The 14,275-nt window shown below is 41.9% G+C and overlaps 1 protein-coding gene across 1 annotated transcript; it reads right to left on the bottom strand.

Moving 5' to 3' along the window:
- Positions 1–575: 575 nt before the first annotated feature.
- LOC116396294 (CD9 antigen-like) lies at positions 576–14,150 on the bottom strand. Its single transcript, XM_031870796.1, has 8 exons — positions 14,043–14,150; positions 9,632–9,737; positions 9,410–9,507; positions 6,455–6,529; positions 6,197–6,334; positions 1,973–2,068; positions 1,663–1,746; positions 576–881 (listed from the first exon to the last, which is right to left on the bottom strand). The coding sequence occupies exons 1-8, from the start codon at positions 14,106–14,108 to the stop codon at positions 576–578; spliced, it is 969 nt and encodes a 322-aa protein (XP_031726656.1). The 5' UTR covers positions 14,109–14,150.
- Between the last annotated feature and the right edge of the window lie 125 nt (positions 14,151–14,275).

Raw genomic sequence — 14,275 nt, forward strand, 5'->3', positions numbered from 1 at the left:
GAGGAAAATGTTAAATGATGAAGTAGAGGTTTAAAGGAAAAATCCAACCCTGGATATTTATTCTTTAACGGTATAGATGCAGATTAAATAATATAATAAAAAACCTTCACTGATGGGTCAACAATAAAAAATATTGTTATAGCTTTTTTTATGTAGTGATGCATAATCTGTGAAACGTGTGCAATATTATTGGCTTAATAAGAAGCCTTTGCTCTTTAATTTAACAAATGTCTCAGAATATCAGCATTTGACCAATAACCTGTGGGATTTAAACAAAATTAAACGGTTCCAAAAGATGGAGTGTTGTCATAATTGTGCCTTAGGTCCTTTTTTAAAAAGATTGGAGTTTTCCTTTTAAAGCGAGCTGGAGACGCCCTGCAGTGACCATGCAGAGAGGAGCTGAACATGTTCAGCAGTGAAGAGAATGGATAAAAACATAGATGTGTATTCTCTATGCTAGAGCGTCATGGAATCAAATCAAGACAGAGTGGGAGTGAAAACCAACAAGAGCGCACTAGGACTAAGCCAAAGGGATGTTAGCCGCAGAGAGAGGGGCGAAGACGACTGGGTCAGGGTTAGGGGGTGGAGACGTCAGGGTAGGGGGTGGAGACGATTGGGTAGGGGGTGGAGACGACTGGGTAGGAGGTGGAGACGACTGGGTTAGGGTAGGAGGTGGAGACGACTGGGTAGGAGGTGGAGATGACTGGGTTAGGGTAGGAGGTGGAGACGACTGGGTAGGCGTAGGAGGTGGCGACAAATCCGTGCTGAGGGATAGGATTAGCCAGGACAGAAGTGGACTGAGTCAGGATGATGCACTGAGCAGGTGATTCAGACAGACGTAGCTTTCTATTGAGGATTATGCTGCAAATCAGAGCTATGACCTTTGGGCACCAAGGATGGGGAGAATGAAAAGAGTGAAAGCAAGACAGGGGGAGGACGATTGGTTAAGAGAGACGAGGGGGATTTAGAGTGATTAGAAACACGGTCATATACTTTATGAACAACAAGAGCAGAAGACAAAATTAAGCTTATGTAAAGGCAAGACACTAAATGGAAAAGATAAAAGATATCGGTCTCACTTTTCCTCCTTGTCCCCTACAGCAGTCAGTTTTGACTAATTTGATGCTAATTAAACACTGGATGGTTTTTACATTATGGACTGTGTTGTCTTCAATACAGTATAAATAAGGCTCGTTATTGGTTTTCAGGCATGACAATATTCAAAGCACTTTACAGTGAACAGGAAGTTGTGGTGAGGCGGCTCAGAATATGGTTTCACTTATTACTACATTATGAGTCGAAAGCCGCGCTAGCAAGCTATGTGAGACTGTAGCAGGCGGCCACCGCCGGTTCTGTGAAGTGAAGCCAATCTGATATCATCTCCTCCAGGTAATGTCTTTGGAGGATAACACTCAGCCTTTGTACCTGTAGGCCGCCATACCTGCTTTATCTATGAGCCAATCGAAGCAAAACAAAGCAAATGATCTGTATCTGGCTCCTGATTGGCTCTGCTATTTGCAAAATGGGCACAATGTTTGGTTTTTTTTAAAAGGTAATTTGTTTGGTAAATCATTAACCAGCCTATAGCCAAAACATTGACTTCATCTACTGCGTCCAAGTGTGTAAATGTCTAAATGTGCAGCAAGCAACATATTTGCTTACCAAAAGAGCTCCAGTTCCAACGAAGATGCCCATCACCAGTTCAGCTTTACTCTCAAAGACACTTAGGATGGCTTCAGGACAACTCTGTAGCAACAAGACAGGAGAAACTGTTAGCATCTCAGAGTCGACAGAATACAGCCGCTCAGTTTCCAATGGTGGCAACAAGAAAGGGGGTTTATTTATCCTCAGCCATCCTACATTGAACTAGTGTGCTAAGAGAACACAGATAACACAAAGGTGAACTCAAAACCATACACATCTTAACACATACATCATGTTCATCACAACAGCTTTCTTGGCACCAACTTACATCCATCTTGAAATGCTCCAAGAAACCGTCCGGTTCGGGACAGGTGTGTTTAACCAACTCTACCAGCGGTACCCCGGTCAGTCCACAGCAGTGAAGCTACACAGGAGGGAGATGAAAGCAGGTTAAGAACACTCAAAATGAACAATCGTTTTTGATGTCTCACTTCATATCATTAAAATGGAGCCCCAAAGAGCTAAACATTAAATAAAGGAGTAATTATGAAAGAAATGTGAATAAATTGTCTAAAATATACAAATAGTGCAATAATTTAAGAAATTTTTAATTATTATGAAATATATTTTTTTTTTAGCAGGTCATTTTGTATTTCATAATGTCACTTTTCCCTTCGGTGTTGTCACTAGTCACACGGCCCCAGCCTCTAACTAGCGAGATAAACAACTGCAACCAGATGTAGCCAGTTAGCACCTGTTAGCTAAAACAACAACAATGTCAAAGTTACACTGCAACACTTATCTAGCTGCTGCTGTGACACGTTAGCTGGTTAATTAGTTTTATTTGTGAAGATGAGAGAGAGAGCGAGACAGAGAGAGAGAGAGAGAGAGAGAGAGACAGAGAGACAGAGAGAGACACCGAGTCTTTCTCTGTGGTCGCTCAAGCCAACAGGAGCTAGCTAACACTGCTAACTCTTCAATTTAATGCTAAGTCATAATTAAAGCTCTCAACCCAGTCTAGATAATAAACCAGCTGAGTGAAATAAAACTAGACATGAAATAGAAGTGTCGGTGAGAAAATGTCAATATGAAATAAAAACTGACTTTTTAAAAAGAGTATTTTTCCAAGAGTATGAATTTGAATAGTTCAACTAGAACAGGGGTGTCAAACTCAAGGCCCGCGGACCGAATCCGGCTTGATCCAGACTTGATAATAAAAAGATTCCCATAGTTGAAATTATGAGATAGAAAGTCAAAATGATGAGATACTTAAACACAACAGTCACAGAAGCAGCTCTTTGGCTGGTTACTGTACATTTGACATGGAAATGTATTGCGAGTACATTGAAGACTACTTTAAACGTGGCTTTAAAACAGATGAAATACTTCACGTGGGATTGAAAGGATTTTAAGCATTGAACAAAGTTAATAACTTGTTTGATATTTGGCTTTCATATTTTCTTTAAAAGTTTGATAGAGTAATGTGGGTTTATTAACCCTAAATTAAAAGGATTTAAGTTATAACAGAAATGTGCTGAAATATATTTTTACATTTATATACAGTGCCTTGCATAAGTATTCACCCCCCTTGGATGTTTCATCCTTTTGTTGCTTTTATACATGAAATCATGGTCAATATAATTTGGCTTTTTTTGACAAAAAAAAACTCTTTAACATCAAAGTGAAAACAGATTTTTACAAAATAATATCAATTAATTAAAAATATATAAGGTAAAGTAAATGATTGCATAAATATTCACCCCCTCCAGGTCAGTATTTAGTGAATGCACCTTTGGCTGCAATCACAGGCTGGCACATCTGGACACTAAGATTTTTCTCTATTCTTCTTCAAAACAGCTCAAGCTCTGTCAGGTTACTCAGGGATCGGGCGTGAACAGCTCTTTTCAAGTCCAGCCACAGATTCTGGATTGGATTGAGGTCTGGGCTTTGACTTGGCCACTCCAGAACATTCACCATGTGGTCTTTGAACCATTCTCTGTAGCTTTTGCTGTATGCTTGGGCTCGTTGTCTTGCTGGAGAATAAATCTTCTCCCAAGTCGTAGTTCTCTTGCAGACTGAGTCAGATTATCCGACAGGATTTGGGGATATTTTTCTGCATTCATGTTCCCCTCTACCTTTACAAGCCTTCCAGGGCCTGCGGCTGAGAAGCATCCCCAGAGCATGATGTTGCCACCACCATGCTTCACGGTGGACATGGTGTGTTTGTGGTGATGTGCAGTGTTTGGTGTTCACCAAACATAGCGTCTAGTCTGATGGCCAAAAAGCTCAATTTTTGTCTCATCAGACCAAAGACCCTTCTTCCAATTGACCTTGGAGTCTCCCACATGCCTTTGGGCAAATTCTTTCTACAGTGTCTTTCTCTTTGCCACTCTCCCATACAGCTTCGACTGGTGAAGAACCCGGGCAACAGTTGCTGTATGTACAGTCTCTTCCATCTGAGCCACTGAAGCTTTGAACACCTTCAGAGTGGTCCTAGGTGTCTTGGTGGCCTCCCTCATCAGTCCTCTTCTTGCCCGGTCACTCAGTTTGTGAGGAACGGCCAGCTCTAGGAGATTTAAACAAGTGGCATACTCCTTCCATTTCTTAATGATGGACTGAACTGAACTCTGTGGGATGTCCAGTGAGTTGGAAATCTTTTTGTAGCCATCTCCTGACTTGTACTTTTCAATGATCTTTTCTCTGAGTTGCTTGGAGTGTTCCTTTGTCTTCATGTTGCAATTGTAGCAGGAATACTGATGAACCAGAGACTGGACCTCCCAGACACAGTTGTTTTTATACTACAATCACTTGACACACATCAACTGCACTCAGGTCATCTCCATTTCACTACTTGTGACACTGCTGGCATCAACTAGCTGGACTTCTGTTGAATTAGGTCAGTCACTTTAAAGGGGGAGAATATTTATGCAAACACTTATTTTACACTATATATTTTTAATTAATTGACATTAGTTTGTAAAAATCCGTTTTCACTTTGACATGAAAGAAGCTTTTTTTGTAAATTCTTGACAAAAAAGCCAAATTATATTGACCATGATTTCATGTATAAAAGCAACAAAAGGGGAAAACATCCAAGGGGGGTGAATACTTATGCAAGGCACTGTAACAGCATGTACAATATTTTTACACTTGAATAAACAATAATGTAGAGACAGTTATTAAACAATATGTTAGGAGTAGTTACATTTACACTGTCTTACATTTACAACCGGCCCTTTGAGGGCAACCGTGATGCTGATGTGGCCCAGAGTGAAAATATTTGAACCTCAAGTAGTATCATTGAGGTGCAATTGAGATATCATTTCTGTTATTTTTGCATTTTAGATTCATATTCTTGGATTGAATCTTGTATTTGTGATGGACAATTTTGAACTTGAGAGCAGCTATTGCTTCATAGAAACACATAATTGACAACGCATGCGTGTGTGTCACTGTTCATGGTGATTGGGGCAAATGACATGACTTTTGAAATGAGATATACATCTGTATTTGAGATATATAACTTTGGAAATGACATTTCTGTATTTGTGATGGAAAGACTTGAACTTAACATTTCTTAACATGAAGCTCATTCTGAGCTTCATGTTAAGATACAGTTACTTCAAGTGGCTTTTATTTTGAAAGGGTGGGACTGGGTGGGTGAGAGAGGAGGAGACCCATTCTCAATGTCCCACCTAAACCCTCAAGCCCTGAACCCTCAAGGACTTACTGACGTCACCTGGTAAGTGGGTGAGTGTGAGAGACTGTGAGGGCTTGAAATGGTGTAAATAGGAATGGGACAACACTTTGCTGCAACATATCATGTTACCATGAAAATGACAAAGAATTTGATGTATAATTGTAGGTATTTATTTTATACTTTGTACTCGCTGATTTGAACGTCTTCCAGGCTCTTTCCTCACAAAATGAGAGGTAACTTCATATAATCTCATTTTTGTCAAAACAACTTCAATGACAAAATCAAATATTTGATGAATAAATGAATAAATATCTTCTGATTTCATGTTTATTTTTTGTTCCATCTTTAACCCTTAATGTTTCTGAGTAAATTTAATATGACAGGCTGAACACATGTGAGCCGTCCTCTTTGTTTACCTTTTATTTTACGTCTCCATGCGTCCACTGGTTACCCCGTGTTTAACGTCACATTGCATTGATTTGCGGGTAATTCCCTTAGGAAAGGGTTCATAAATGGCTCAAAATGTCTGCAAGAGAGCCTCAAACACTTGACGATTTGACAGTGGGACATCCCTAAACCCTCACGGACTTCGCGGGAGTGCGCCTCAAAGTCTGTGAGTCCGTAAAGGGGGACATTGGGATTGGGCCAGAATAAAAGGGGAAAAGTCCTCTAAAAATCTCTACGGCCAAATCCCATACGGATAATACAAATACGTGTATTGTTACACCCCTAGAAACAAATAATAACCCGTAGCTGTGGCGTCATAATGAGGTTATTAGGAGATGGTTCAACTGTAGTAGGACACCACTGAAGGTCCAGGTATAAAATGCACGGCCCGCCACTGGTCAAATAGGAAGGAAGGAAATAAAAGTTTTTGCTTACCTGATTGTGGATGAATGTAAGAATGACACCAAAGACCTGGTCTGTTCCTCCGCCAGTCACATACAGAGCATACATGCTAGAGTAAAACTCCACAATTTTCCTTCCAACCTTAATAATACAAATTAAAACATAATATCATGACAGTAAATATGGAGTATTTATGATTACTTCTTTGACTATTCTTGCTTTTTTTGTGCTCCTCCCCTTCTTTTCCATTTCTCCTCTTACCTCATCCTTATTGGAATAACCAATCACTCCGACAGCAACTTCAGCCAACGCCAGAATGAACAGAAGGAAAGAGAACTGAAAGGAGGAGGGGAGGTAATGAAAGCAGATTAGAAAATCTCATGTTAATAAAGTGATAAGAAACAAATAACCAAACAACATAACACACCATTTTCTTCACTATGCATATGCATCACAACAAAGATATGCAACTGTATGCATGTATTTTGTGCAGATTAAAAGGGAATTCTCTATTTATTAGTTGCCCTATGCCTGAAATCTGCTTTATATTCTCGATTCGAAATAAAATGTTGCAATTGGTCGCTGTTTAAATGTCTTTGCTGGATTACAGTGTGATGGCAAATTTCCACTGTGAATTATCTATCTGTTTTTATTGTCAGAACACTCAGTGTTTTGGCCCTTTTTGTTTCAACAAGATGAATGAATGTCAGACATGGTCAGTGAGGGTCCTCTCAGGTTGAGTAATACTGTGTGTGTGTCGTAATCAAGGACATGATATTGTCATCTTAGATACCATTAGTGCTGTCCAGATGTCCTAGTAATGACTCCTCCTACCCCAATCTGTGCTTAAATCATTTAAAAGTCGTACACAACCTTTTGTCTTATCTTTTGTCAATGTTTCTTAATTTCAGTATCATAGGACTCACTCGGTACTGTTAAATGTTTTTTTCCACCACAAGCTTGGCGTCACGAACAGGATCACTTAAAAGATCGTCAGGAGCCAACAGCGGTCGGGGAACTGGCCCTCCAGAAGGAGACTTCTTCTGCCTCTACCTCCAGATAAAATTAAGAGAGATCCGCAGCTCCTGATTGTCTTCACTGGCATCCTGAAGGACCTGATTGATCCAGATAGACTTCTAAACATCCGGTGAGATACAAACATTAGGAAAATTGACCCCGAAAGATTGTTCACTGAAAGTCAAATTGGGATTCAAAATTGTACTGAATTAGGAAATAGAATAGTTTGTCAATATTAACAGGCCTTTTGTGAACATTTGTTGGCCTCATTTCATAGAAATATTTGTGTTCATGAAAACTTAAATCAGCGTATTGTAATATAGAATACTACCTTGTAGGGGGATTCAAAATATTGTATTATTCAAGATCAAGATGGCGCCGCGGATCGCAGCCTCGGTACTGCGCTCTCTCGTACTTTTTCTCGGTGTGTCACCCTCGCGCCTGAAAGTCTGTGCTGACCAGCTGGCCCCCATCTTCACGCAGATCTTCAACCAATCACTGGAGCTCTGTGAAGTCCCCTCCTGTTTCAAACGCTCCACAATCATCCCGGTTCCCAAGAAATCCTCCATCACAGGATTAAATGACTACAGGCACGTCGCCCTGACGTCTGTCGTCATGAAATCCTTTGAGAAACTGGTGTTGACCCATCTGAAGAACATCACAGGGCCCCTGCTGGACCCCCTGCAGTTTGCCTACCGTGCAAACAGGTCGGTGGATGATGCAGTCAGTATGGGACTGCACCACATGCTGCAACACCTTGACTCCCAGGGACATATGCAAGGGTTCTGTTTGTGGACTTCAGCTCAGCATCATCCCAGCAATACTCCAACCCAAACTCTTCCAGCTCACTGTGCCGGAATCCACCTGTCAGTGGATCACCAACTTCCTGACTGACAGGACGCAGCAGGTGAGGCTGGGAAAAATCACATCTAGCACCCGGACTATCAGCACTGGCGCCCCCCAGGGGTGTGTGCTCTCCCCACTGTTCTTCTCCCTCTACACAAACGACTGCACCTCAGAGGACCCATCTGTTAAACTCCTGAAGTTCACAGACGACACAACGGTCATCGGCCTCATCAGGGACGGTGATGAGTCTGCGTACAGAGAGGAGGTTGAACAGCTGGTCCTCTGGTGTGGTCAGAACAACCTGGAGCTAAACAAGCTCAAAACTGTGGAGATGACAGTGGACTTCAGAAGGAGCCCCCCAACACTGCCCCCCCCCCTGAAGTGGGCTCCCAACATCGTCACCCATCAGAAAAAAGGCCCAGCAGAGGTTGTACTTCCTGCGCCAGCTCAGGAAGTTCAACCTGCCTCAGGAGCTGCTGATCCTGTTTTACTCAGCCATCATCCAGTCTGTTCTCTGTTCCTCTATTACTGTGTGGTTTGGATCGGCGACCAAACAGGACAGAAACAGACTACAACGGATTGTCAGGTCTGCAGAGAGAATCATTGGCTCCAGCCTGCCCCCCATCCTGGACTTGTTCACCTCCAGAGTCAGGAAACGGGCTGGAAAGATCACTGCAGACCCTTCACACCCTGGACACTAGCTGTTCCAACTCCTCCCCTCTGGTAGGCGCTATAGGGCTCTGTACACCAAAGCCACCAGACACAGGAACAGCTTCTTTCCACTGAACAATAAATAAGTCATATTGCACTACTACCTCTGTTTGCACTATTACCACCATTTGCATTATCACCTCAATTCCATTGCCATTGTTTATAGGTTTATGTTCACGTGTGTGTGTGTATATATATACGTATATATAAACTTTTTTTTTTATATATATATTTATACTTATATTGTATATAGCTGTTAAATGTTTATACCTACATCTGTTCTACTTTTTTGCTGCCCTTTTTTATTCTTTATATATTTTTTCTTGTTTATTGTAAAATAGTGTATGTACATTGAGAGAGGAGTGGAAACCGGAGACAAATTCAATGTATGCGTACGCATACATGGCCAATAAAGCTGATTCTGATTCTGATTATTTTGTAATTCATTTTTGGAGGTGTAACGGACAAAACTGAACATCATCTGTTTCCTTTTCCCAGATAAAAGCAGAAATAGTTCCGCGCTAGTAACAGTGTGTACATTGTGTTCGGCAGGCTGTTGCGATCACACAACAGGAGAAAAAAAAAAACAAATTTGGCCGTTGCCCCACATTACAAGGAAGTTAGCGTGCAAAGATGTCTCACCACTTGCAGAGCAGATGTTTTCTCATTGCAGGCGCCGTAGTATCCAAACGCCACCACGATCAGCATCACTGAGCCGAGAGCTATCAGGACAGTCACAGCTGATAAAAACACAAAGAGAGAAACACAGATATGTGATCGAATGCGTGTCAGAGGCAAAATATCCTCGTGCGGGTATTTTTGGAGAAATTATACAAATTTGCCTAACAAAAAGAAAGTACTGACCCATCACAAATACGCTCGAGTTGAGGGCCTCTATTTGAAAGATGCCTCTGGTGCCATTGCTGAACCTCAGCCACAGGCCGATACCCAAAAAGGCAAACCCCACCAACTGCCGAAACACAGAAATAACCAATTAAAACCCCAGTCTCAACGTGCAGTAAAATGTCCTGGTTACGCGTTTTTTCACATCTTCAAACCTGTAGATTACCTTTAATAAAGGTCATTAGCTACCCGTTAGAGTATTGAGACCCTTTACCAAGGTGGTGGCTTGATCCTCATCCGAAATTCGTTGAGTCTCAAGGTTTGTTAATTGTATTAACGCAATACGTGAGACTAGACGGTGAACTAGTAGGAGAATATGTATTGATGTAGACTTTGATGATGTTGCCATTCTCTCCCTAGGCTGGTCTTGAATGTGTTAACTGAGGAGGCACTGACTGTTTCTTGACTCAGGCTGTTCCATATTGGTGTTGTTCTGCTTGCAAAAAAAGGTTTCCGTGGACCAGGCTGGTACTGTACCTGTAGTTTCAGGTCGTGGCCTCTCGTAGTGGTGCTAAGGGATTTCTTGAACATACTGTTGCCACATACATTACAACATCTGTCAGACTGTACGCTGTCGATTCCTTTCAGTATCTTAAATGTTTTAACCATGTCGGCTCGTTGCCGTCACAATTCTAGTGTTTGCAAGTTGAGGCTGGCGAGTCTTTCTGGGTATGAGAGGTTGGAGAGGCCATAAACTAGTCTTGTGGCGCATCTCTGAACTTGTTCCAGGGCATCTTTGTCCCGCTTGAGTTTGGGCGACCAGATGACTGCGGTGTACTCGAGGTGTGGACGTACCAAGGATTTGTACAGGTGAAGAAATTAATTTTGGTCTAAGGACTTGAACATGTGTTTAATCGCTCCTAAAACTCAGTTGGCCTTGGATACCTGAGTTTGGATGTGCCTTGAGAATGAGAGTTTATAGTCGATAATTATACCCAAGTCTTTCTCTTCTTGTGTGGTTTGAAGCCGGTGAGTTGTGCTGTCATTGTTCTTCATTGTGTGTGTGCGTTGTGGGTTGGTGTTCCCAAGGTGCATTGCTTTGCATTTGTCTAGATGAAATAACATGCACATTGTTTGGGCCCAAGATTGCAGATGGTCCAAACCACACTGAAAACTGGAATGCTGCGTCTCATGTAACTCTGATATGACTTCAAAGATCTTAGTGTCATCGGCAAACATCAGGACAACGTTATCGAGGAGATCCGGTATATCAGCCACAAAGAGTACAAACAGCAAGGGGCCAAGTACTGAGCCTTGAGGTACCCCGCTGTTGACGCTGGCCAAATCAGAGAGTTGTCCATTTACCACTACTCGTTGTCTGCGGTTGGTAAGAAAGTCACGGATCCATTGAAGTATGTTGTCTTGGATGCCAAAGGAAAGAAAGTTAAAGGAGAAGTCTCTCATGTGGAACCGTATCAAAGGCCTTGGCGTAATCTAGGAAGAGAATATCGACTGGAAGCTTGTGATTTAGGGCTTCAGTCAAGATGTCGATTGCTTCCAGTAGATTAGTGACTGTTGATCTACCGGATGTGAAGCCGTGCTGTTGGTTGTATAGAAGTCGTTGGACTTCAGGTGTTCTGTGATGTCTTCAGCAATCAGTCTTTCCATGAGTTTGCACACTACCGAGGTAAGTGAGACGGGCCTGTAGTTTGCTGGATCAGACTTGTTGCCTTTTTTGAAGATGGGGGTTGCTGTTGCCGTTTTCCACTGTACGGGTACCTCGCCGCTGGCTAGGCTTGTGTTGAACTGGCTACACAATGGTGAAACAAGGATATCAGCCATTTCCTTGAGTAATCGGTTGTGGATCTGGTCAGGCCCCGGGGATTTGTCTGTTCTGATGGATCTGAGCTTTTTGAGTATCCTACACTTCTCCATGGCATCGAGGATGGTCTGTTCCAGTATATCGGAAATTTCCTGGGTGTTTTTCCCCGTCAGCCTGTCTTCCCAGTTGATGTCAAGCATAGTCTTCATAGCTGCATAGTCACCTTTGTTGTAGTTGGAGGTAGACTTTGACAATATAGAGGAGCTGGTTCCAAAGACTAGTCTGAATGAGATTCCCACATGATCACTTGCTCCTATGGGTGCCATAATAGATAGTTGCTCAACAATTTCGCCTTCATTGGTAAAGATCAAGTCATCTCTAGTGGGTGCTTGGCCGGCCTGATATCTGGTAGGCTGAGTGACTTGCTGGTGGTAATAACAGTCCCTGATACACTCGATGAACTTAGTGGCTGGGCCGCTGGGACTTGCGTTTTCCAGAAGTTCGGGTGTAGGGGACCATAACACGTCTGGGTGGTTAAAGTCACCGACTAGAAGTTTGTGTGTGTGGGGAGTTGACGCTGCCCACTGTAGAGTTGCATGAAGATCGTCATCGTGTGGGATAGCAATCGATGGGCTTCTGCTATGGTAGATGGATCCTATTAGTAGGTCACTGTGGTCTTTCCCTTTGATGGTCACCCAAGTGCTGTCTTTATGCGGACCGTGCACGTCAGGATGGATTTGCCTGGTTTTAAGATTGGTCTTGGTGTAGATACACGTATCCCTCGTGTTGGTTGCGGACATGTCACTTGTAAACAGGTCGTAACCTGGGATGCTCAGAGTAGACAAGTCAGGTGTTTGTCCTATTTTTGGTTTGGTTTCGGTAAGGCAAATAATCCTGAAGTCATGTGTGTTTACTGGTGTTAAAAGTTCATCATAATTGCTCATGACAGAATTGTCCGTATGGGTATAGTAAGCCTTAAGATTTCCTAGTTTGCAGTTGGTTTGGACTGGTGGGGGTTTACATCTGTTTAGGTCTGAACTGGTGTTACTGCTTTTGTGTCTCCTATCCTTCCTCGCTTGATTACCCAGTGTTTGGACAGGTTTGCCAGGCGAGTCTCCTGTTGGGACACTCTCAAGTTTTTTGAGGCCTCGAGTTGTTTTTTAGTTAAGTCCGGACGGATATACACCTGGTTGTAGACATCATTAGTGCTTTTGCGAAGCTCAGCGGCCATTGCTAAGATTTGTTTCTTCTCGCTCAAAGTCTCTAGTTCAATCTTCAGTAGCCTCAGTTTGTCCTTATCAAATGTTCCGAATCGTGTTACTTTGTTGATTCTAATGATTAGTTTGAATTCATCTTTGTTTAAGGTTTGGACAGCCTGGATGTCTCCTCCTGGGTTGTGGATTCTGGTAGATTGAAAACAATTAGGTTCAATTTCCTCTTTTCTATGTCTTCCAGCTCATTTAATGTTCAGTACATGGTTGAGTCAGATGTGGTGTTTATTCTAGTGCTGGGCAAGTTAACGCGTTATTATCGCGTTAACGCATTCATTAATTAACGCCAACAATTATATTATCGCGCGTTAACGCAGGATTTTTTTTATTATTAAGCAGACATTTTTAACAAGAACGGGCAGCGAGCGGTGAACAGTTTGTGTGGCGTCTCTTCCTTCTCTTCCTGCTGCTGATGCTGCCCCCCCCCCCCGTGACACGCCCGATCCAGAACCCCCCTTCACTCCGTCACCATCGGTTCCTCCTGTCTCACACACACACACACACACACACACACACACACACACGCGTGCGATCGTCTCATTACAAGATCAAACGTGACAGTATCAAAATAGATATTGTCGTGTTTTTAAATGAACACATAAGCACATGAGAACAAACTGCTCTTAACTGCAACTCTTTATTTGCATAACTTCCTCATGCATGTTACTGCCACGGTACAGACTCCCTCCAGGTTCCCATGCTTCACCTACATTCCCCTGGGTCCTAAGTCCCTCCAAGTACAGCTTCTTATCACCCTCTATGTAGCAATGTACATTTACAACAAATACCACACATATTACGGTAATCAGCTTTGCATTTGTGTCTGCACCAAAATACCAAAAAAAGCTAAAAATAAATTATTCATTTAAATTATTTTTTTTAGAGTTTTTAAAGTGGTTTTGTTTGTAGTATACATAACAAGCATATAATTTAGTTATCACTACTCAGACTTTAACAAATATAAAAACATGACATAGATAGGTTTGCAGTTTTCAAGGTGTATATTTCAAATTGCATCTCTTACACACATGAAGATAAAGTTGTGAACACCGGCTGAATATCTATTATCAGAATCATAACTGTATTTTAACTGCTACTGTGTTAAGGGAATACTGCTGTTAAAAATAACCTTATTTGTCTAAAGTGTTTGTTCAATAGAAACGGAACCTAATGGCAGCCTCCTGAACTAGATAAATAATTTTTATTTTTGCCAACAAAAAAAAACAAAACATGCAAACTATTCGGCTTTCCCCTCATGACATTTTACCAAAGAAAAAAAACAATACATAGGCCAAGTCAAATAAGAGATATAATTTTTTTTATGATTTGACAGACTTACCGCAAAGATGAGGTTGAATATGAAGAGGGTATATTTGTAGATGAGGCCAGATCCATCCAGTGCCATGATGAGGAGCAGCGGGTTGTTTTGCAGTGTGTACTTGTGACGTCTGTAAAATGTAGTAAACGGATTAGGCGGCCTCATCACTTCTGTTCCTTAGTCTGCTATACGTATGTTAAATATACACGCATGTACTCACATCCTCTTAGGGTTACATTTGACATGTAAACGGC

The sequence above is a fragment of the Anarrhichthys ocellatus genome, unplaced genomic scaffold, assembly GCF_004355925.1.
Source record: "Anarrhichthys ocellatus isolate YVR2014 unplaced genomic scaffold, GSC_Weel_1.0 scaffold55, whole genome shotgun sequence".
NCBI classification, from domain to species: Eukaryota; Metazoa; Chordata; class Actinopteri; order Perciformes; family Anarhichadidae; genus Anarrhichthys; species Anarrhichthys ocellatus.

Excerpts from the sequence above, each read along its gene's own strand:
- LOC116396294 (XM_031870796.1), bottom strand. The coding sequence starts at position 14,108 with ATGGCACTGGATGGATCTGGCCTCATCTACAAATATACCCTCTTCATA. Across the intron at positions 6,335-6,454 it reads GTTATTCCAATAAGGATGAG|GTTGGAAGGAAAATTGTGGA; the intron begins GTAAGAGGAGAA and ends TGTATTATTAAG. Across the intron at positions 882-1,662 it reads TTGGAACTGGAGCTCTTTTG|GTCATAGCTCTGATTTGCAG; the intron begins GTAAGCAAATAT and ends TGGTGCCCAAAG.